A 24,816-nucleotide genomic window follows, 5' to 3' on the forward strand; every position below is an offset into this window, starting at 1 on the left:
GGTGGTGGGAGTCCACGGATCTGCACCCACACTGTGGACAGGGTGGTCACCGCAAGCGGTTCCACTGACGGGACGGAGAGTTGGTTGACGGCGAGCGTGAGTCTGGCGCTGTGGGTGCTGTAGCGAAGACTGACCGGGTCGGGGAAGACCACACTAAACTCCCGGTCTGAGATCGGAGTCACCTCCCAATCCCAGTCCGGGTTGAACAGGTGGCGAAGCTCGTCAGAGTTGATGGCCGAAGACGCCGTCTTGCCATCCAAGACCGAGATGAGTGCGGTCATGGGTGGGGTGGCCCGGGCCTCGGGGAGGTCCATCTGGAAGAAGCCCAAGTCGTCGAGCGCATAGCCGAACAGCCCAAGCACCCCAATGGGCTGGTGGTCGGGGCAAAGCGCGGCGGGGTGGTCCGTCCTCTTGCAACGGAAGCAGGCCGGAGGCTGAGTGCAATCCACCTGGCAGTGCCCGGCCACCCCACAGTTGAAGCACGTGGCCACCGCCGCTGCTGGCGGTGGGATAGCTGCAACCGGAGGGTGGGTAACCGAGGAAGCCGGGCCACCCAACTGGGATTGAGCTCCACGCTTCTTCTTCTTCTTGGCAAATGCCCCACGGACATTGCGGTTATTGTTGTTGTTGGGACCGACCGGGGGGAACTGAGCTTGACGGCGGGGCGGATCGTAGCGTCGGGGCGGGGAAGCCTCCAAGCGCCCAGAGCGAGGCGGCGAGCGGGACCGGCTGGATGGGGAGTGGCGGTCCCGATCCCGGCCGCGGCCACACCACGGCGACGGGGAGCGTTCCCGGGGGCGAGCAGCCCGCTAGTCGGCGCCATCGGCCGCCACAGGGTCCTTGCCGCGCAGCATGGACTCATGGAGCTCGGCCTCCCGCCGCGAGCCATCTGGCGACGGCCACGAGGAAACATCCCGGCCCGGCGCGCGACGTTTGGAACGCGGTTCTCCGTCGCCGGCATCACGGGCCATCGTGGATGGCCGGGCGGGGACGTGAGAGCGGTCGCGTGGCGAGGGGGAGGGAGGGAGAGCGAGGGGAGATGGCGGCGGGGGGGGAGGAGGAGGACGAGTCGAGGACGAGGAGGCAACGCATGGGGTCAACCCTAAAGCGGTCGGACGGGGTGGGCCGGGAGAGGGGAGCAGCCCCCTCGGCCCAGATTGGGCCGGCCCAACCGATGCAGGCCTAGAGGCGGGAGGGAAATCCCCCGACGCGGCCGGCCCACATGGCCCACGTTGGCCCAGCCCACCACACGAAGCCTCGCGGGGGAGGGAAGGGTTTCCCTGGTCACCCGAGGCGGCAGCGCCGCCGCCGCCGGAGGTGCGCACGGCGCGGCACCGGACGGCCGGAAAGCACGAAACTTCGGGCCGCCACGCGACCCGCCGGACGGAGCCGAGGTTAGGGGAGCCACGACCAGCGGCGGGGGCCGTCGATCCCCGAGATTGCGCCGCCAGGAGAACGCCGCCGTCCCCACATCCGCACGTCCGGCCACCCCCCAGGCCAAGGCCCGGGCCCCACGACCCTGACGGCCAGCACCGCTGCCGGCGACAAGGGGAGGTGGGGAAGGTGGTGCAGCTGGGCGGAGCGCGCCGCGCTGCAAGGGACGGGGAAGGGGTGGGGGAGGAGTCTGTCGGGTGCGCAGCGGGGAGGGGGCGGTCGGAAGCGCAGCGGAGCCGGACGGGAGCGCGGCGGGGAGGGAGGCGGCGACAGCCTCGGCGAGGCGGTCACCAAAGCGCCGGGGAGGACGAAGAGCACCGGCTGCGGCCGCCACTGCATCCGCAAGGTCCTCCTCCGCCGGCACATCAGCCCAGCGCAGGCCGCCCGAACGAACCGGGGCGCGGCGAGGCGCGGGAGACAGCGGGGACAGGGAGGGCAGGGGAGGCCAAGCCGGAGAGGGCGGCAGAGGCCGCCGGCTGGAGCGTCGGCAACGAGGGCGCCGCGGTCGCCCGAGGGGAGCCGCGCGAGGTCACCCATCCTCAGACCCCCCATGACAGAGACGTTCACTGGTCCGAATTCAGTAGCTGTCAGTAAAAATTAAGTATATATACAAGATTATAAGGGTCTTGCAAGCCAACTCCCCTAACAAATGTATACTGTGCACATCAGAAACCCTTCGGACAGTCAGCAGAGTGTACCTTGGTGATTTTACAACTACAGATTGCCTGATACTCCCTCCGTTCCTAAATATTTGTCTTTTTAGAGGTTTCAAATAGACTACCACATACGGATGTATATAGACATCTTTTAGTGTAGATTCACTCATTTTGCTTCGTATGTAGTCATTTGTTGAAAATCTCTAGAAAGACAAATATTTAGAAACGGAGGGAGTAGTTAGCATAAGAAAAAGATACGTAATTATTTGCAAGTAACATTAGAAAACGATGAATAACTGCCTGCCAGGGCGCATTGGCTTAACGGTGATTGTGCCTAGCTTCGAGTTCAATAATAACAACACTAATCTATACCTTGCAAAGTTTATCAATATAGATTATCTCAATAAAATTACATCTGAACAACACAGAGGTTCCAGCATACACTATCAATTATCACACGGGACTCGTGCCCTAAAGGTAAAGGTAAATTGGCAAATGGACAACAGCAGGAGAAATGGCTAAATCCACACCCAGATGCCAATAGCTGACTAAAGACCAGACTTTCGCAACAAAACTTCACCCAACGAGTATATACAATACAGTAAAACACTTCCCCAGCTACTGCTGCTGAACAACAGCTCGACGACCCGGACCATCTTCTTCAGAGTCAGAGTTTAGGTGACCATTCGCTACACATCATGGGCCTCCATCAAGGCGACACCTGCACCGAAGAAATGGAGCATTGTTATACACTAGGACAATCACGACTTCAGCAAGTGAGGGGAGACAGAGGAAGTAGCTTTTTTTTTTAGCGACGACGTTAGAAGCTAGGTGCAGCCTACAGCAGGAAAAGTAGGCCTGCCGGCTGACGGGCCGGGCCAAGCCATGAATGTTGGCCCGTTCCTTTCTCGATCCGGCCCGCGGGCGGCCGGTCCAAAGGCACGGAACGGGTTCAGTCCTCGGTGGAAGGGAGGGGGTAGAAAAATCCGGGAATCGTCCGATTACCAGAAACCACCCGTAGAATTCGGGGCAGAGGAGGCAGCCTCCCCCTCCATAAACAAGCCCTGAGCCCCAGCAGACGCCGTCCGTGGAGGAAGCCAATCCATTGTGGATTCTGCGCCAGCCAGGTCTTCTACTCTCTCCCACTTTTGCTTTCGCCTTTTACATTGCAGGGTTTCGACTTTCAGGGCTTGGCATGCAGTGCGACTTAGTATTGACTTTCCTGGAGATCGTCTGCGAAAGAAATCGGGTTTAATTAGCTTCTTATTATTCTTCATTAGTTTGATGATGACTTACCTACTGAAGCCTCCGTATCAATTGTCTTGTACCTCTGCACTGTGGCAATATGAATAGTAGTACAAATTTTTGTATGCCTTAGTAACTGTTTGATGAAGCTATGAGGTCGGAGTATCTTCTTCTTTGTGCCCTTACCATGGTGCGACGACCGATTTCACTTGCAGGCCAAGAAGAGGAAGGAGCTATGGGCAACTCCGGCAGCACAGGTACGTTTGCCCGCCCAATTCAACTTCAGACTGTTTATTCTGCTATAAACAAAAAAGTCTGACGCGATTCACATCAATCCGTTTTAAGTAGGAGCCGAGTACATGTCAGGTTAAAAATACGAGACTGTGGCTTTATTTAAATTGGGGAAGCGCTTGCCGTCACCATCATGTCGATTAGCACCAATCCCTTTTAAGTACATGTCAGGTTAGACTGTGGCTTTATTTAAATTGAGGAGGCGCTTGCCGTCACCATCATGTTGATGAATCGACAAGATGACTGCATACTCGTGTGTTGAATGCAGCACCCTTTTGCAGAAACGCCATCAGTGCATTACAGTGTTGGTCCTAATGCTTGTAGATCACAACCAGCAGTAGAGACTATTTATATACGAGAAAAAGGGGGGCTAAAGGGGGAGGATCCCTTTCCTTAACATTCCGCTGTTAGGTACAAGTGAGATCTCTCCGCGAATAAACTCAGATAGCATCCCCATGGCGAGGATTTAAACGGGGGATGGGCGGGTTCAACAACCTCATCAGTCTTGCCACTGAATTAGCGCTTAGTTCTCGCTATTTATTTTTAGGGTTCCTTTTGCCCTTAGTGGTGTCCATGTGCTCAGTTTTGCCCTCAGATGCGAATTGTGCTCAGTTTTGCTCCTAGTCCGAGCGCACCGACTCGTTCCGTGAACTCAGCCGTCTCCGTCAGGTCAACCTTTTGACTCGGCCCTTACAGGTGGGACCAGGCGGCAGGGACGGTCAATTTTATTCAGACCGTTGCACGCGTGGCTTGTGGGACCCAGCAGAGAGCCGTTGAGCAGAGAGCCGTTGCAGGTGTGCTATATAAGCGGGCGACAGCGGCGGTGACCACGGCGACAGAGAGCACGGCGGTGACCACGGCGAGAGAGAGAGCACGGCGGTGGGAAGCTAGCTGTGGAGGGCGCGGCGGTGGGAAGCTAGCTGTGGAGGGCGCGGTGGCATTGAGATCCCCTTCGGCTCTGAGCTCCATGTCTTCCTCAAGCTCCCGCGCCACCTCGCGGATGCAGAGCCGGGCGCGTGTGGACATGCCTGTCTTCGTCTGTCCGCGGTGCCGGGCGGGCGTTGATCGGAGGGTTTCTCACACACCGAGGAACCAGAATCGTCCATTCTACGTGTGCAGTGAGAATGGTGTAAGAATTGGGGCAATTGCACCATTTCATGGTCGGGATCTTTGAGCAATGGATTGATCTGTTTGGTGTTCATGCAGGTGACATGCTTCTTTCTTTGGGTCGATGCTCTGGCCAAGACTCTGATGAATGAACTGCAAGAAGAGCATGAAGAATGGTTGCGCATGCTGCCACGAACGGCAGTGGCCGCAGCACGAGCTCCGGAAGAAGAGATGGAGGGCGAAGCACGCACTGACAGAGAGCTAGCTGTTGAGCTTAGGATGTTGAAGAAGAAGGTTAGAAAGCTTGAAGATCAAGCACTACCAATACCCATTTGCAAATACTTTTGGGCATTTGTAGGTATGGTAATCGCACTGGTTGTAATGTTGAAAATGTATGGAAAGGCATGAATTATGGAGGAATTTGCAATCTTGAAATTGTATGAGAAATTCACCTAGTTTAAATGTTGGTTAAAGTTGTTTAAATGTTGAAACAAAAAGAGAAGAAGTGACCAACATTTAAATATGTTGAAAAAAAAAGAGAAGAAATGAGGAATTCAGAAACTTTTGATCAATGAAATGCAGCTCTCTGCTCTGCCTTTCTGTCCAAATAAAGGTTGCTCTCGGGCCAAATTCAGAGCGTAGAGCCAAGTGCAGGCTAGACTAATGGGCCAACTGCATCCAATTAGGCCCATTCGGGGGTTCTCTTGCGTATTTTTCTGTTTTCTGTTCTGATTTAATTTAGGCAGTAGATCATAATGCTGAAACTTTTTGTGGAAGCTAATTGAATTATTCCGGAACCAAACAATTAAGGTTAGAAAATTTTTGGAGCTGTTAATTAATCCAATTCAAATACACCGTGATTTAAATCAAAGACCAAAATGTCATGGAAAATGTGCCTCAGCTCTGGTAGAGGTTTACACCTGGTGCCAAAATAAATGAACATTTTTAAGGGCATTACATTGAAAAAAAATAATTTGTCTAAAAAAATGAAGGGTGGAAAATGCATAAAAAATTGGTGCGACTAGGGACTCGAACCCAGGACCGCGTGGGTTTGTGGTGTTTAGGGCTGCGCTGGTAACCGCTAGGACAGATGGCAAGACTTTGACATGGGTAGGGAAGGAAGGTATACATAGTGAGACTGTGAATTTTAAAAAAAAAATAGTGAGACCGTGAATGTTTGCACACGCGTGAGAGTGGTTTTCCGTTGTTTTGCATTGAAATTTTGGAGGGTTGAAAGGTTGAAAACGTATGTTTGCACTGCCACATGATTTTGGTTAGAGTGGCACTTGGTTTAGGGTTAGAGTGGCACTTGGTTTAGGATTTAAAGGGAATAAATTTGCATGTTAGTTCATGACTTTTTTTTGAATGAAACAGAGGGCTTCTCACCCCCTCCGATTTTCATCAATGAAAACCACAAGTTCTCGAACTTCATGACTTGGTTTAGGGAAGAAATGATATGTTTGGGCACGGACATTTTTTAACACACATAATAAACCCTAATAACTTAGATAAGATGCAACACACCGTACCATTACAATAATAAGTTCACGGACAGTTCACGGACACATGACGAAACATGACACGACACGACACGACATAGAAAAGCAACAAAATAAAAAAGAAACATGACGAGCTTGACTCTGGGCTTGAACATCTTCATCTTGACCTCCTTCTTCCACCTTGGCCGCGCGCGCCCCTTCAACACCGTCTTCATCTCCACACCTCCTCCTCCTCTAGTAGGGAAGGGAGTGCATCTGGCCTAGAGCGGGGAAGATGCGCTCGTAGTTGGTGTAGATGTTGTAGACGGTGAAGAAGATGGCCTCGCAGCCGCACCAAAAGACTTGGCCGAGGAGCTCGCGCGCGTCAAACGGGTTGGTGAAGGTGACCGTGAGAAGTAGGAGGATGCCGCCGTGGTCACGAACCTCGTTGAGGGTGAACATCCTCGGCGAGCCCCGTGCGAGGTGGGCATAGCCGGCTCTGAGGAAGGCGCGGGTGAGTTCGACGGAACCCCTCCACCTTGAAATAGCCCACACACGGAGCTCCCTCTCCACGAGCACGCCCGGTGGGTAGCGCAGCTCCGGCACGACAGGCGGGCGGTTGAAGGTCGGCCCGTTGAACTGCATCTTCACTTGGTCTCGCTTGGGGAGGGCTCGGTCGCTTGTGTGTTTGAAGTTGGAGAGGATCGGATCTGGCTTGTGGGTGGGAGAGGAAGAGAGGCACCCCATTTATAGGCATGTGGGTGGGAGAGGAAGAGAGAAAGGATGAGAACGGTGCGTGTGTGAATCCGGACGCGTGTGTGTATCCGTTACGTTTTGCACTCTTAAATTTTTGCACGAAAACGATGCATGGGGCGCGTGCGTGCATCTGAATCACTGCATAGCTCTTTAACCAGGCGGTGCATGTGAATCGCTGCCCTGAACCACCTAGCTCGCCTCGCTATCCTAGCTCGCCTAGCGCGCCTCGCTCGCCTCGCTCGCATGCATGCACGTCGCCGCCTCCCGCGCATGCAAACCCACATCGCCGCCTCCCATGCATGCAAGGCCTGGAAAGGCTGAGACGGGCTATTTACTGCGGTCTCAGGCCCAGACAACGAGACGGCCCAACGGTCCATCCAGCGCGCCCGGTATTTGTTAAAAAAAACAATCTCCCAGCCAATCAGATTGCATCTCGCGGATCGCCCCCTCCTCCCCGCAGATTCCTTCTAGAAGGGTTAGATCGACGGCCCTTGATCGCCGCTAGGGTTAGATGAACGGTCCTTGTTCAGCGCTAGGGTTAGCGGGGTTTGGGAGGGGTTTGGAGCAGTCAAAGCTATGTTTGACCAGATTTCAAATGAGCATAATAAATTAAATAAAAATCAGAAAAATAAAAAACCTGCGCACATAGTCTTCTTATGTCATATACTAACGATTTAAGTTGATAAACAAGGTTTACATACATTTAAACGCTAAGTTCATGTGTATTGTGTGATATCTCGAGTATCTCAAACTCTCTTGTATGAAGTGAAGAGAAGTGTTTTGGGGAAATGAACATGAAAATTTTAAAAAACTCACCACAGCTTCATTTTGGAGTGACTAAGAAGGATCCAGGCTTAGTTTTTCATTTTGATGTTTTACACTTGTTTAAATCTTGGTCAAAGTTAAGTTTGACCAGAATTCAAATGAGCAAAACAAATTAAAAAATCAAAAAATAGAAAAACCAGCGCACATGGTCTGTATATATAGAATATATGTGTAAGAAAGTTATTTGGCTGATTTAGACAAGGTCGAAAAAAACCTTGCTTAGAAATGAGACCGTTTACCCTACCTTTGGACCCCTCTTTTTAGCACATTTTTCATGAAAATTTCAAAAACATCACCACATCTTCATTTTGGATTGACTAAGAAGGATCCAGGCTTAGTTTTTCATTTTGATGTTTTAGACTTGTTTAAATCTTGGTCAAAGTTAGGTTTGACCAGAATTTAAATGAGCAAAACAAAATTTAAAAAAATCAAAAAAAGGAAAAACCATGTGCTCATTCAAACATCATCCAACAGATATTTAAACATCATGTCAAACATACTTCTAACATAGGTCCAACATCATCCAACAGAAATACAACATGTCAAGTGATAAATGTTTCATAATACAACATCATCCCTTATTCATAATGTTTCATAATTATTCATATATAGCGTTGGGGCTTCTGTCTGTTCCTTGAGCTTCTTGCCATCACTTTGCTCCTCGTGCACCTTGTGCTCATTGCTTCTTCTCTTCTCCTCTTGGTTGTCGGTACCTTGCGCGTCTTCTTCAAACCTATCATAGAGCTGTGCAAAACATAAACGGTAATGAGGTCATGTCAAGTGATAAATGTATAGTAGTATTTGACCCTTGCAAGATTTACATACCTAGCAGAACTCACAACAACAGAAGGTTGGTCATCATTTGGAGCCTCACTTGGATCATCATTTGGAGCCTCACTTGGATCACCATGATCACCATTTGGAGCCTCACTTGGATCACCATGATCACTATTTGGAGCCTCACTTGGATCACCATTTGGAGCCTCACTTGAATCATTATTTGGAGGATATTTTGGATCATCGTCAAAATCATGCGGCTGTTGACCATCATCATTTGGAACCTCGTCAAAATCCTCATCTGATGCAACCGGCTGTTGACCATCATTTTCATCATCTGTTGAGGCAACCGGCTGCTGACCAACATTTTCATCGAAGCCTTCATCAAAACTCTCTCCGAACGCTGGATCTACTGTGTTATCACAATACTTACCGAAATGACCAGACCCACCACACCTTGTGCACTTACGCTTCCTCGCTCCAAGTCCAGCTCCTTCGCTGCGAGGTCTGATTCGACTCTTCCTTGGTCTACCTGCTACTCTCTTCAGAACTGGAGCGCAAAGCTTGAATCCAGGGTCCACCATGTCCCATTGTTGTTTTCCCTCCATAGCAGGCAAGGCATAAGCATATGTGGCTTTGAACCTTGCAACAGAGTAGTAATCATGCACATACTGTTGTATGTTCCCTGCTGGACCTGGGAGAGAAGTGATGAAAAACAAGGCATGAATGCATGGCAACCCAGTTATCTACCATTGCCTACGACTGCAAGTTCTAGCTTCTAAATCCACTGGATATCTCCATTCCCTCTTCTCTTTATCCAAATATGATATCTCTGCTGTGGTACCCGAGCAAAGAGTCATGTTCATTTCCAAGCCTGTTGTCTTCTGCTTCAGTTCATTCATCACGGCAGGTATGATAATGTGGCCCATGAATTTTGCCTCGGCTATTCCTGCACGATAATGAAATTTCTGCATGTATTCTATCCTTATCCTGTCAAGCAAATCCACCACATAATGACCCTTTAGTTTCCGGATCGTTGAGTTGAAAGATTCTGCTAGATTATTGTGCACATAGTCAACTTTGCTCACTTCACTGAATTGGCTTCTGGCCCATAACTTGGAGTGGTGTGTTTCCAAGTATTCTTTCACTTTCGGATTCATGTATAACTGCCTCAAGTGGTAGTTGTGCTTCTTCACACTGCAAGTCAAAGATGCTAGCCATAAATTGTCGGTATACACCTTTCCTTTGAATTTCTTCATGAAATTTGCAGCAAGGTGACGCATGCATTCCCTATGCTCTACTCCAGGGAACACATTATCCACGGCCACTTCTAAACCTTTGCATGCATCTGTATGAATGACCAATCCATTGGGATGTGCAATAGCCCGGCGCAGATTATGCAAAAACCAAGTCCAGCTCTCCTCAGACTCTGTCTCCAGCACACCGTAGGCAACTGGAAATACAAAACTGTGTGCATCAACTGCACAAGCTGCTACTAACTGTCCTTTAAACCTCCCTGTGAGAAAAGTGGCATCAATAGCCAAATAAGGCCTGCAGCCTGCCAAAAAACCCCGGCGACAAGCCTCAAAACAGACAAAAACCCTCCTAAAGCATTCCTTGGTCTTTGTCACTCCCCTGAATGTGTACTCCATGGTGTGGTGATCAATATCTACAATACTACATGGGCTTGTCCTCTCCACTTCACCTTTGAATGAATACAACAATTGAAAACTTTCCTGCCAGTTACTATAAATAGAATCCATAGCATGTTGTTTACCATTGAACAACCTCATGTATGGTAAATCTATCTTGAACTTATCTTTGATGTTCTTCTGCAATTCCTTTGGACCCACTTGCTGGTTTTCTTTCACCCACTTCTTTACTTCTTCTGCCACCCATCTTGACTTGGCTCTACTGATTGTATCCTTCCTAAGGGTTGATTCCTGGCATGTGTGCTTAAAAGGGTTCACTTTGACCTGAACATTAGTGCTATTCCGCATTTTAGATGCGAGCAGCCTCCATGGACAACCCTCAGTTGGACAGTGCACTCTGTAACGTACTTGATCGCTCTTGTCAACTTTGAAAGTACGTTCTACCTTGATGCAGTATGTCACAAGTGCATTTCTACACTCATTCATGGATGCAAAAAATGTACCTTCTTCCATATGAGGGTTCAAAGGGTCTCATTCAACAGCTGCAAGGTCTTCGTCCTCACCCACCGCGTCATCATCCACACGGACTGCATTGTGAGCCTCCTCTTGGTTTTCAGTCCGAGGTGCCCGTCGTAAATTCCGAATAACATCAGAATATAGCTTCTCTTCATCAACCCCAGAATTGTAGTCATCAGGCTCCACTTCAAGGGGGACCCTACTGCTGTTGCCCACACTTGTCGAGCCACCACGTCGCCGTGCACCAACTGAACTGTTCTGGCTAGAGATGCCATTACGGCGACTTGGTTCTCCCCGAGATGTTGCACCCGTCATCCTAGGTCCAAATGCCTGCTCAAGCACATCAACTTGCAGCCTCACATGAAAATTATCTTTCTCTTTATGCCTAACAAACATGGTAGCTAGCTCTTCATCATTAGTAACTGTCACCTAATTCTTTTCCCCATCATAGTATTTGTATACCACTTCATCAAGCAAACCCCAAGGATATTGGCTACAAATTACCTCCCCAAATTGTCCGAAACTCCAATTACTAGCCATTGGCAACCGATAATCAAAACCTCCTTGGTATTTCTTCTTATCCTTTGCATCGAACATGTACCGGTCCCTTCTAATGTGCACCATGAAAGCAAACCGCAACTCCATCCTAACCGGCGAAAAACAGAGACGCGATCAGCACACTAATTGGGCAAACCTACTCGAATCGAGTGTTCAAATGCACAACTAAGCTCAATCTAAACAAGAGGCGAGACTTACCCCTCGGGAACCCAGTCGTGGACGCGGCGGATCTCCGGCCCGATGCCTGCCTCGCCAAATACTCCGGGGTCGCCGCTGCTCGCCATTTCGCCCTAGGGTTCTTCCTCCTAGTTCAAATAGCTCCGGCAGCCCCCCACCTTTGAGCGCTCCGGCCGGGCGCACGGAAGGAGGCCGCGCCGCGGGTCGAGCAGGTGGCGGGCGCCCCACCCGTGGCGTCGCAGGAAGGTGGCAGGCGTCGCAGGTAGCCGTGGAGCGTAGGCGCAGGACGGTAGCGGCGGAGCAGGCCGTGCAGCTGGTGGCGGGGCAGGTGCTGGCCGCGGCGCAGGTGGCGGCGGCGGCGGCGCGGGACAGCCGGCCGGCGGATGGGCAGAGTGAGCTAGAATGATTTGGGGATTTAGTTGCACGGGCCTACATGTCAGCTCCGGACCCACGTCCATGCGGTCCCACGTGTAAGCTCCGGACCCACAACCACTAACGCCGGCGGACGGAATGGACTCAAATATGGCCGTTTGGCCTCGTCATAGTTGCTGTGCATGGACTAGGGGCAAAACTGAGCACAATTCGCATCTGAGGGCAAAACTGAGCACACGGACACCACTGAGGGCAAAAGGATAACTAACCCTTATTTTTATATGTGAGGAAAGTGGCCTCTTCAAAACAAAGGAAATAGAAGAAGAGAAAAGTGCATGTTATGTCGTTTGTACCCTAGATTTGTCACATGATAACTACGACAATATATTAGTAGTGGTCACTTCTCACTTCTCACAAATCACTGTATGCAAGATTTTCAATCATATGACATGAACATAGAGAGCTAGATATTCTGCAACCTTCAATTTTCCCCATGGTGAATATTGCAACTTGTTTATCTGCTGGAACTGCAACCTGCACATAAATTTGCTCATACCACACTCTTTTTTTCTCTGTTATATAATGTTGATTTATGCATTGTCAAATTTCAGCTCCCGCACCACTAGGAAAGACCCATGTTCCAGACTTAGAATGGAAGGTTCATGATTTCTCAGCGCTACTTGAGACGAAAGCTACCTCAGCGCTATCTGCTCCTTTTCACTGCTCTGGGTACAATTGGTATGCATCATAACGCGAAAGGAAATTTACAAAATTAATGCTTTTGATGTATATAAATACCATCTGGTTTTTTCTAGTGGATATAGTAGCTGTCTGTTAGCTAAGTACATAATAATTTAGGATGTTGATTACTCAGAAATCATGTTTCAGTCAGGTTGAAATAATAATCACACCCATGAAAACATCCAGACAGTGAAGCTTGATAGGATGCATTAAGTGAAGAAATCAGGCTTGAATTAGTTATGACTTCTAGACTAACTTTGTTTTTCTTCTATTCCCTTCGCAGGTGCCTGCAAGTAACTCCAAAGCACAAACAAGATGCTCAAGTGACTCCAAAGCACAAACAAGATGATAAAGGAAATCCATATGTTGCTCTTTCTCTTATGGTATCCCAGGGATGTTTGGAGCCAGGTCACACGGTGCATGCAGAGTTTGAGTTGTCAATATTCAACCATTCAAAAGGAATGTATTATGGATACAAAGGTAGACTCGTGAATGTGTTTTTTCAAGTACATCCATCCTATTTCCCCACACACAAAAAGTAGAGCCATCCTATTAGCTAGGAGTCTATATAGTCTTAGTGCATCACAAGTTTGAGCTATAGATTCCATCATTACAAATCAATGCCTATAAACGTCGTAACATGGTCAATTACTTCTCCCATTAACAAGTCGCTTCATATATTTTTCCATGTTAAGTTTATCCGTTGACTGCAATGTGTGTCACACTTGAGACTCTTCTGGTTCAAACAACGTTCTAGTCTTCCAGAGTACATATACATGTTCTCTTTTACTTTGATAATCTTTATTTGGATGGATTTCACTACTTTCATCTCTCCTTAAATGCTTAACTGGGGTGAAAGTTGATTATATGCTTTTTCCTTGCGCGAAAAATTGATTATATGTTATTTGGGATATTTTCAAGTTTGTATTTCTCTAATTTACTAACTTTTACCTGAACACAGCTAGCTACAACTACGCTTTCCAGAATGGCTACTCGAACAAGGAATGCTTGATTTCTCTTCAGGACCTACTGAAATCATCTGCTTTTCTAGTTGATTATAGTTGTGTCTTTGGTGTGGAGATATTAAAAATTGATGTCTCTTCTCCTGAAAAGAAGGCCGTCGTGGTTCAAAAGAAAGCTACCACAGTTCAGAACCTCTTTATCCAGAAGAAGGGATTCATCAAAGGGACATACACTTGGACCATAAACAATTTCCAAGAATTGGATTCTCAGAACTTTGTCCGTTCTCCTACATTTGAAGTTGGCGGGCATAAATGGTATTCACCTGTTACCAGTTGCATCATTAGTTATATATATACGATGCATGTGTTATCCGACATTATTGCTTATACGTATGCTTTAGCTTATACTTAGTGGCCAGAAGCATTTTTTAGTGCTTTGTGTCAACTCAACAGACATTACCGATGGCCAAGTCTTTGTGCAAGGCAAGGTCTGTTGTCCCTTGAGATATTCCAACAGGACATCTTAGTATGATCTCTAAGCATGGAACCAAAGAACTCTACTTCTAGTATATTTACAGTAACATTTTTACTATATTTTACTGTAGTCATGTTTTGCTTAGATTTTTTGTATAATTTTAAGACTCTAATTTTGATGCCGCCAAGTCATGTTCAGAGTTAATGGGTGTACCTGCCTACACCCAAGCTCAGACACGACTTTCTGATTTCATAACTAACCACATTCTTCAAATACATTTTCCCGGGTACCCAATTGTATTTGAAGTATCACTTCCCATTCTTGCCAACAGGTACATTGGCATGTATCCGCGTGGTGAGAGGCACAGAACTGATTGCCTCGCCTTGGGATTGTACCGGGAGTCTGCGGATGAGCTGTCCAGGAAGGTGGTTCAAATTACTCTGTCCATCCTGGACCAAAAGAATGGGAAATACCTCACTAGAACTACAAGTTAAGATCTCCCTAGCAACTATAATGTGGTGTGTGAAATACTGTTTGTAACCCCCTGATAATAACCGTTGATCTTGCTTTTGAGGTGATGGCAGATCTCTTGGTGTGTACACATCCAGAAGGGTGGGGATGGATAGCCTTCTTGCCACTCAAGGAACTCCAGGATATGTCCAGAGGGTATCTTATAGAATCGAAGTGCGTCCTCAAGGCAGATTTCACTATCTTCGGGTCATCGAATGATGGCTAGATCTTTGCCTCGTGGCCTGATGTAGAGTCATCCCACTACTAGTTTATATATACGAGATGGTGTTGCTGATTTGTTTGATGTTCTTATGGTATTAAAGATGAACTGGTTCACAATAAGTTGAGAAAGGATTTCTAGGTATATTGCCTCTAATATATTTCTATTTGCAAGTACTTCAATGTGTGTACGGATGATGTTCCGTCGATCATGTTGTCATGGCCTCAAGCATTTTCAAATGCCAGCCAACAAGAGGTTAAGTGTTATTTGTTTATGGACACGCATAGGGAGGGAATGTTCCACAGGAATCTTCGTCATCGCGTACATATGTATGCTCGCAAGGGCTCAAAGATGGGTTAGCGCAGCCACGTGACGGCGAGGTTGCGTTAGTGGACTTGCTACAAAAGCATTGATGCTCGTCTTCTATGTTTTCCTGTCTTTCAGAGCAATCCATTCAAATATGACTAATTTGCTTCCTTTCACTTTTGACCACCGTCATATTTATTTATACATCCATTTAGTATTGATTCCTCTACTTGATTATGTGCATAATTTATCATAAATTGGTGACTGGCAACCTCCTCATGTTCTGCTAGATTCAGTCATGTTTTTCCGTGGTACACCCACCCCCCTTGCGATCCTTTTTGATACACAATAGCTACTCCCTCTGAACTTCAGCTACTCCAGCGACAACTATTTCGGTACAGAGGGAGTACATGTCAATTGCTTGACTTTCGAATTTGAGGTCAGTCAATTTTTGGTTGAACGGAGAAACAGCCAGATGGGAGGAAGAACCTCGCTGCTGCCCCATCATCTATCTTAGTGTGGGGGTGGGGGAGGCAGCAGGGCGGTTGGGGGTGGGGGGGGGGGGGGGGGGAGCACGACGGTGGTGAAGGATGGCCCGGGCCTAGAGGGATGACCGGGGCGGCGGCAACACGGCGGTGGGAGGAGGTTTCGGGGAGGGCGGGGGTGGTGAGGCTGCTCGGTAGCGCCACCGGCCGCGGGCGGTGGTGGCCGGCGGTTCGGCCGATGGTTCCTGGGGCGGCTGGAAGAAGATGCATCCGGAGTTGGAAGATGACTTTGCAACCATTAGATCGGAGATCGAGGGTGAAGAACAGCGAGTCGACTGGCACCCAGCCCGTCCCTGTTGAAATGCAATGGCTCAACACAGCAGAGTGGATGATCCATTGGATTTTCAACCGACAACTACAGGTAGCCTGCTATAGTGGTGGATTTTCTCTAGCCTCGGCAGCAGCAGTCCAACAACAGATTCACCAACTGAGTTCCGATTAGCGGTCCTACCATGTAACTTCTAAATCACTTTAACGGGTGCACATGACTTTCCAATTCAAACTGCGAGTAACAATTGATCAAAGATGATGGAGTAACAACCAGACTGATCCGAATTAAATAACTGCCAGGAAAATTTTACTACATATACAAGAGATTGGAAGGATCTTACAAGCCCTCCCTCAACACCTGAATACTCTGCACACATCAGCAGTGTACCTTGGTGATTTTACAAGTGGACATCCTCTTTGCAATCAGGTCGTCCGGTCACAGCCCTGTTCGTGGCCATTAACCGGCCTGATTTAAAGCCGCACCCTACGACCGTGTCATCGGTTTGGGACACTACAAGAGACTGATTTTACTACATATACAAGAGACTGAAGTCATGGAGTTTTGCTGCACAATTAACTGCGTGTGCTCATCAAAAGCTTAGTAATAGTCATTGCTATGAACATTAGAATTTGATAAATTGCACGATAGTTGGCATGAGAAAAGGATAACTATGTTACATTCTGACTGAACTGCTTGGTTGCCTTTGTGGTTCAGGGCTGAATATATGTTGGCATATCCAGGTTTTCCTCGTGTGAAGCGGCTAGCAGATCGGTCTACATCCATCAACTTAGAGGGCTGCTATGCAAACGATAAACATGACCGACACGCTGCGGCCACCATCAGATGCAGTGAGCGAGCACTTGTACTCCGCTGGATTGCAGTGTCGTCTGCATATCGGCCAGGAACTGTTGTGTGCCCAGCAGTTTCGATCAACTTAAACTAGCCTTGTGCAGGGCGCGAGGAACTGAAACATGATTGATAAAGAACTGCCTATCAGTGCACGTTGCCTAAAGGTTGATTGTGCTTAGCTTCGAGTTTAATAATAAGAACACTAACCAATACCTTGCAAAGGTTATCAACATTTATTATCTCAATATAACAGAGGTTCCAGCATACACTACCAATCATCACACATGACACAGGCCCTAAAAGTAAGGTAAATTGGCAAATGGACAGCAGCAGCTAAACCCACACCCAGATGCCAACGGCTGACTACAGACCAGACTTTCACAACAAAACTTCACCCAACGAGTATATACAGGAACACACTTCCACAGCTACTGCTGCTGAACACCAGCTCAGGACAACCGAATGTCGACGACCTGGACCATCTTCTTCAGAGTAGCGAGTTTAGGTAACCATTCAATACACGTCATGGGTCTCCATCAAGCGACGCCTGCATCAAAGAAATCAAACATTGTTATATCCTAGAACAATTCCTTTTTTTGCAGGAATTCTAGAACAATTCTTAAGTGACATGAGTTATGCAAGTGGAGAGAGGCAGGCGAGTACTTACAGCAATTAGTCTTCAGCTTCTACTCTCTACCCAGAGGTGTTCCAATCTCCGGTATGGAACACCTCAGATAGCCAGTCATGTTGCCACCAATCAACTAAATCTGGTTAATGAACAAACGAGAAAGCTTCAGTATAGCAAAAGAGGGAAAGCCATAAACCAGACCAATCGAGAATGAAAACAGGCATGTAGATTTCAACCATGTTCTCAAAGATCCAACCACTACACTAACTCTCACTCCTACAGACTTATGGCAACACAAATCATACATGTGTCACTGCGTTAATTACCATATTACCATATTTTCACTACATTTATTAGTAAGATTATGATATTTGTTTCATTGAACACGAAATATACCAGATTGTTCAAGATGATCTGCAATAGTAGTACTGGAGAAGCAATGTTTGTTGGTTGAAGTGAACCACTGTGAACAAAACTCTACTGCGGGCTAGTAGAACTCAGATACCCCAACTGCTGAGCCAGTTCATCGATATCTTCAGGTCTCCTTCCCTCCAACTCTGACAGCCCAGACCCGTCTCCGTCTCCAAAATCATCAGAAAAGAGCTCTGCCCAGAAATCGTTGTTGATATCCAGCTGCCCATTAGCTTCATCCTTCTTCTCCTCGTCTGTTTTGCCCTGCCCAAGCTCCTGAATGTTCTGCGCTAAATTCTCCATCCCATTCATTCCAGGTTCAGTGAGGACACCAGAATCAAACAGGAACTGTGAATCAAGTTGCTCGCTCTGAGTTGTTGTCGCCCCGGGACCATAAAATGGAGCATTGTCTATAGGCCGCCTTCTTTTCTTCGAGATGGCATCCTCAAGCTCCTTCCTCTTATCTTGCTTCTGGACTAATTGTTGGAAGAAGTGTGGGTTACGCATTGCTTTTGCCAAGAACCCCATCATCTGGGCCTGTCTCTGTTCAGCAGCTCGTAGCCTGCCTTCCATGGCTTGCACATTATCCTTAGTAGCTTGCTGCTCCTGCCTTAGCTTCACTACCTCTGTGATCAAGAGGTTCTTGTCGCGCTTGAGCCTGTCGATCTCTTCCTCAAATCCAAACTCACCAACCTCCAGGCAAGATGTGAGGGCCTGCTGCTGTGATGAGGGCGCATTGGATGGCGGCTTCCTTCTCTTGATCATCTTGAGAAGATGCCTCTGACCCCTAAGGAAACCTTCATTTGCAAACTCCCATCTGTCAGGATCAACCTTTCTGAATCCCTGCAGATTGCAAGAGGTAAGTAACGACCACGGTTAGGCCATGGACAGAACTCACAACAGTCACAAGGCAACATGATTGACCAGCAATAGCTATGCTGTAACTTCTAGATTATAGCTTGATCATCAGTACACTATATCATCAGTAGAGTCTTCTAGAACAAAACAATCTGGTTCCTGTACTTCATCCAGTATCTTGTTCCATCTAGTAGCTACAATAAGAAGTTCAAGGAATGATGTCAGGATGATACAATTTTTTTTCTGGAGAGTTCATCTCCATGCCTCACCGTCAGATGAAGCTCATTGCAGGACGCATTGCTTCAAGAATAAGCACATTCAGAAGATTTCCACATACACGCATAATCAGTACAATGTTAAAAGTTTTAGAACTAGGATGTACTTGCATTAAAGCTGCAAAGCCCTTTTACACTAGTGGTTGGCTTGTTTTACACTTAATTAAATAATCTCAAGTAGAGTACAGTACAACACACACAGAAGCTGGATGTTATCAAAATCCTAGTTTATTTTATTCAGACTTCCTAAATCATATCATAGTTTATCTAGTTTGGAATTGTCAGTTATGACAAGTTCAGTTATCAGAGCATTACCCTGGACAGCAACAGATCCAGTTCTCATATCGTAATCTGAAGAGCACAGTGCTTGTCTGAAATGCTGCCGATTTACCAAGACTAGCTACAGATTGATTGGTTAATTAGCTTAAGAAATGTTTCTACCTCTCCATCCCTTATTACCAAAACAAGTCCCAAATTAGCACCATGACTGGAAGAAATTAGCAAAATTAATCAGCACCAGGACACAGGAGGCAAGAGGGTGTTGGGTACTCTACTCACATAGGTGTTGAGCTGGCGGACGAAGCTGGAGAAGTTGGAGTGCTTGAAGAGGCGCGGGAGCAGGGCCTCGGCGAAGACGTGCGGGTCCCAGACGACGAAGGTGTTGCCGGCGCGGCCCCAGGACACGACCTGGTCCGTGGCCGGGTCCTCCACCAGGTCGTACGTCTTGGTGAGGAACGGCGGCGGCCCGGCCTCGTGCAGCCCCTCCATCGGCCGCGGAAGCGCCCCGTCCTGCTGCTGCGGCCCCGCCTGCGGGTGCGTGTGCTCCTCGTGCAGCAGCACCTCCTCCTCCTTCACAATGCCCTCCGGCGGCATCGCGTCCATGGCCGACCCCCGCCCCACCTACCGAAGCAAGAAATCAAATCAGACCCGAGAAAGAGGCTCGGCCGGCGGCGCCGAGGAAGAAGAAGCTCGGATCGGACACCAACCAGCCCTGCTCCCACTGAAAGCTCGGATTTTTGGGACGGAATCGAAGGCGGCGGGCGAGATCTTTGCGCGGTAATAAGGAAAATGGTGGGTAAAAAACCAAGGGGAGACGGTGGGTGAATTCCGTCGGGCGGTCGCGGGGGGTGGAGTGGAGTGGCGGCCGCAGTGCTAAATACCCGTCCGTACAGTGCGCGCGCGTCGGGAGGCGTCGGGAAGGCTGTGGAAGGTTCTAGATCGCGCGCCGGGCGCGTGGCCTCGGAAGGTTCTGGACGGATGGATGGTTGGATGGGATGGGTGATTTTTTCGCCCAAGTGGCCGGGCTGCGTCTCGGCCAGCAGGCCCAACCGCCGGTCGACAGCGCACCGGGGCGTGGCCCAACTGCTGCGTTGTTTTTTGCCTTGGAACTCGGAGCGCGGGCTAGATTTTTCTGTTTTTTGTTACTGCACACTTGTGCACGGTCGTGTCGTCTGCCAGTCAGCAACGCAACTCAAAAAAAAAAAAACCAGTCAGCAACGCACATGCTTGCACAGTCGTTGCACTTGTACCTTGAGTCAAACCGCGCATACTTTTTAAGAAAAACTTTTAATCTATTTATTTTTAATCATGGCAGTGCAACAAACATCAGAAATAATAAAAATTAGTGTATCCAAATCTGTAGACCACCTGGTGATGACTACACGCACTGAAGCGAGCCGAAGGCGCACCGCTGTCATTACCCTACCCTCCCTCGTCGGAGCCACGCAAAACTTGTTGTATTAGACACATGGGAAGTCGACGTGCTAGGGCCCCATAGGACCAGCGCGGTAGAACAGTAATCGCCGCCGATAAAGAGTAGCGTAGATCGAAAGGATCCAACCTGAAAACACATTAACGTAGACGACTACGACCAGATCCGAGCAAATTCACCAAAGACAGATCCGTCGGAGACACACCTCCTCACGCCCACCGATGATGCTAGACACACCATGGATGGGGGCTGGGCGGAGAGAACCTTATTTCATCTTTAGGGAGGCGCCGTCATCTCGTGTTCCTGAGCAGGACACAAACCCTAACAAAATGTGAAGGAACAACCGAAAACAGAGCCCTCCTGCCGGTAAGGGCCGAGATCCACCGCGCATACATACATTATCTTGTACGACCTCCGTCCGTGTCTATTGACCCTTAGTTCATTATAATCATCTATATTTTTTTGCAAAAAAAAATCATCTATATGATTAATATAAAATATAAGTATATGGTAAATATATTGTTGGATTTGTATTTGAAAAACCTTTTCAACGATATAATTTTTGTGACATATACTTCACATTTTGTCTATTAAATTTATAGATCGAACTTTAAGACAAAATAAGGTGGAGGAAAGAAGTATAGTCACTCCATTTTTATTTACTCCACATATTAGCTTTAATCTAACTCAAACTTTATAAAGTTTGACTAAGTTTATCAAAAACAATCTAAAACTTTTACAATAAAAAATATATGTGGTACAAAAATAAATTGAATGATGATTCTAATGGTATAGTGGATGTCAAAAAAAAGTATAAACTTGGTTAAAGTTTAGAAAGATGATCAGAAACAAAGCTAATACGCAAATTAAATAAAAATGGAGGGAGTATTAGAAGCTTCCGCACTGGGGTTTTTTCCTGTGTGTTTCCTCTGTTGGTTTTCGACAGTTTTCAGGTTTTTTGCGTTCCTTTACTTGTTTTCTTCTGGTTTTCAGGTTATTTATTTATTTATTTACTTTTTAAGTAAATTTAATACACGATCAATATTTTTGGTATACATTTGAAATGTTTTTTATACACGCAGAACATTTTTCAAATACATGATGAACATGTTTTTAAATACATGCTTTAAATATATTTTTCACATATGTCTTAAACATTTTTTTAAATACACATTGAACTTTTTTTTGAATGATGCAAAACATTCCTTATACGTTGTATTAACATTTCATATGCAGCTACATGAGTTCCATACGAGATGTGAACCATTTGAACATTGAAAAGATTATTAAAGGTAGTAGATCTCCCATGGTTGGTTTCTGAAGTTCAAATGTCAATGTGCAGCGTCCCCTCAAAACTCCTTGGATGCCGCCCCCACCGGACTAGTTATCCCTCTTCTTGGACAGCTCTTTCTCTCTGAATGATGGTTTGGCGAGGCTTAAAATGATTCTCATGAACAATGCAGGAGAGGTCATCTTTGCTTCGTCTCATCCTCTGTTCTTTTCGAACAACGTGCTAGAAGCGGAGACTCATACTTCTTTGTGTGTGTGGGGGGGGGGGGGGGGGGGGGGGGGTCGCCCACCCTTCTCCAATGGTTTAATCTCCTTTTCTCGTTCGGTCAGATTCAGTTTACGCTTTATCCTCTTTAACTACCCTCTCTAAATCACCATATGGTTACCTCACCCACGAAATCAAGTTACCGGTTAATATGATTTCACATTGTCTCGCCAATTATGTTTGTATGGCTTGCAGTACCGCTTGTTGGTTGCAGCACAATCCTCCTTTTATTCATGATCATGTCTTAGCGGACTGTAATCCATGTTGCTATGAAATAAATGTTGGGGAACGTAGTAATTTCAAAAAAAAATCTACGCACACGCAGGATCATGGTGATGCATAGCAACGAGAGGGGAGAGTGTGTCCACGTACCCTCGTAGACCGAAAGCGGAAGCGTTATGACAATGCGGTTGATGTAGTCGTACGTCTTCACGATCCGACCAATCCAAGTACCGAACGCACGGCACCTCCGAGTTCAGCACACGTTCAGCTCGATGACGTCCCGCGAGCTCCGATCCAGCAAAGTTTTGTCGGAGAGTTTCGTCAGCACGACGGCGTGATGACGGTGATGATGATGCTACCGACGCAGGGCTTCGCCTAAACACCGCTATGATATGATCGAGGTGGGTTATGGTGGAGGGGGGCACCGCACACGGCTGGGAGAGATCAACAGATCAACTTGTGTCTAGAGGTGCTCCCTGAAGGAAATATGCCCTAAAGGCAATAATAAAGTTATTACTTATTTCCTAGTAGGAGTAGGACTCCCCTCTTTCCTACTCCTACTAGGAGGGGGAAAGGAAGGGGAGAGGGCGAAGGAAAGGGGGGCGCCGCCCCCCCTCTCCTAGTCCAATTCGGACTAGAGGGGGAGGGGCGCGCGGCCTGCCCTAGGCCAGCCCTCTCTCTGTCCACTAAGGCCCATAAGGCCCACTATTTCTCCGGGGGGTTTCCGGTAACCCTCCGGCACTCCGGTTTTCTCCGAAACCACCCGGAACATTTCCGGTGTCCGAATATAGTCGTCCAACATATCGATCTTTACGTCTCGACCATTTCGAGACTCCTCGCCATGTCCGTGATCATATCCGGGACTCCGAACTACCTTCGGTACATCAAAACACAAGAACTCATAATACCGATCGTCACCAAACTTTAAGCGTGCGGACCCTACGGGTTCGAGAACTATGTAGACATGACCGAGACACGTCTCCGGCCAATAACCAATAGCGGAACCTGGATGCTCATATTGGCTCCCACATATTCTACGAAGATCTTTATCGGTCAAACCGCATAACAACATACGTTGTTCCCTTTGTCATCGGTATATTACTTGCCCGAGATTCGATCGTCGGTATCTCAATACCTAGCGCAATCTCGTTACCGGAAAGTCTCTTTACTCGTTACGTAATGCATCATCCCGCAACTAACTCATTAGCCACATTGCTTGCAAGGCTTATTGTGATGTGCATTACTGAGAGGGCCCAGAGATACCTCTCCGACAATCGAAGTGACAAATCCTAATCTTGATCTATGCCAACTCAACAAGTACCATCGGAGACACCTGTAGAGCACCTTTATAATCACCCAGTTACGTTGTGACATTTGGTAGCACACAAAGTGTTCCTCCGGTATTCGGGAGTTGCATAATCTCAAAGTCATAGGAACATGTATAAGTCATGAAGAAAGCAATGGCAACATACTAAACGATCAAGTGCTATGCTAACGGAATGGGTCAAGTCAATCACATCATTCTCCTAATGATGTGATCCCGTTTATCAAATGACAACTCATGTCTATGGCTAGGAAACTTAACCATCTTTGATTCAACGATAGTCAAGTAGAGGCCAACTAGTGACACTCTGTTTTGTCTATGTATTCACACATGTATTATGTTTCCGGTTAATACAATTCTAGCATGAATAATAAACATTTATCATGAAATAAGGAAACAAATAATAACTTTATTATTTCCTCTAGGGCATATTTCTTCAGTCTCCCACTTGCACTAGAGTCAATAATCTAGTTCACATCGCCATGTGATTTGTCACCAATAGTTCTCATCACCATGTGATTAGTTCACATCGCCATGTGACTAATATCCAAAAGGGTTTTACTAGAGTCAATAATCTAGTTCACATCGCTATGTGATTAGCACCCAAAGAGTACTAAGGTGTGATCATGTTTTGCTTGTGAGAGAAGCTTAGTCAACGGGTCTGTCACATTCAGATCCGTGTGTATTTTACAAATTTCTATGTCTACAATGCTCTGCACGGAGCTACTTTAGCTAATTGCTCCTACTTTCAATATGTATCCAGATTGAGACTTAGAGTAATTTGGATCGGTGTCAAAACTTGTATCGACGTAACCCTTTACGACGAACCTTTTGTCACCTCCATAATCGAGAAACATATCCTTATTCCACTAAGGATAATTTTGACCGCTGTTCAGTGATCTAGTCCTAGATCACTATTGTACTCCCTTGTCAAACTCAGTGTAGGGTGTACAATAGATTTGGTACACAGCATGGCATACTTTATAGAACCTATGGCTGAGGCATAGGGAATGACTTTCATTCTCATTCTATCTTCTACCGTGGTTGGGTTTTGAGTCTTACTCAATTTCACACCTTGTAACACAGGCAAGAACTATTTCTTTGCTTGA

The 24,816-nt window shown here is 47.3% G+C and overlaps 3 protein-coding genes across 4 annotated transcripts; 1 reads left to right on the forward strand and 2 right to left on the reverse strand.

Annotated features, from left to right (window-relative positions):
• Positions 1–9,315: 9,315 nt before the first annotated feature.
• LOC141039134 (uncharacterized) lies at positions 9,316–10,707 on the reverse strand. Its single transcript, XM_073506443.1, has 3 exons — positions 10,630–10,707; positions 10,347–10,545; positions 9,316–10,085 (listed from the first exon to the last, which is right to left on the reverse strand). Exons 1-3 carry the CDS (start codon positions 10,705–10,707, stop codon positions 9,316–9,318), a joined length of 1,047 nt encoding a protein of 348 aa, XP_073362544.1.
• Positions 10,708–11,928: 1,221 nt separating this feature from the next.
• Positions 11,929–14,516, forward strand: LOC141039135 (uncharacterized). The gene is made up of 4 exons (XM_073506444.1): positions 11,929–11,942; positions 12,869–13,065; positions 13,547–13,862; positions 14,354–14,516. Exons 1-4 carry the CDS (start codon positions 11,929–11,931, stop codon positions 14,514–14,516), a joined length of 690 nt encoding a protein of 229 aa, XP_073362545.1.
• A 2,417-nt stretch (positions 14,517–16,933) lies between these two features.
• On the reverse strand, positions 16,934–20,167 carry LOC109732571 (heat stress transcription factor A-2c). Of its 2 annotated transcripts, XM_020291748.3 has the most exons (5): positions 19,882–20,167; positions 19,454–19,795; positions 17,748–18,605; positions 17,391–17,490; positions 16,934–17,270 (listed from the first exon to the last, which is right to left on the reverse strand). In XM_020291748.3, the coding sequence occupies exons 2-3, from the start codon at positions 19,775–19,777 to the stop codon at positions 17,829–17,831; spliced, it is 1,101 nt and encodes a 366-aa protein (XP_020147337.1). In that variant the 5' UTR covers positions 19,778–19,795; positions 19,882–20,167; the 3' UTR covers positions 16,934–17,270; positions 17,391–17,490; positions 17,748–17,828. The 2 variants fall into 2 exon arrangements, with proteins under 2 accessions (XP_020147337.1, XP_020147338.1); XM_020291749.4 differs by having other exon boundaries at positions 19,454–20,029.
• Positions 20,168–24,816: the final 4,649 nt, after the last annotated feature.

The sequence above is a fragment of the Aegilops tauschii genome, chromosome 1 (genome assembly GCF_002575655.3).
Source record: "Aegilops tauschii subsp. strangulata cultivar AL8/78 chromosome 1, Aet v6.0, whole genome shotgun sequence".
Lineage (NCBI taxonomy): Eukaryota > Viridiplantae > Streptophyta > Magnoliopsida > Poales > Poaceae > Aegilops > Aegilops tauschii.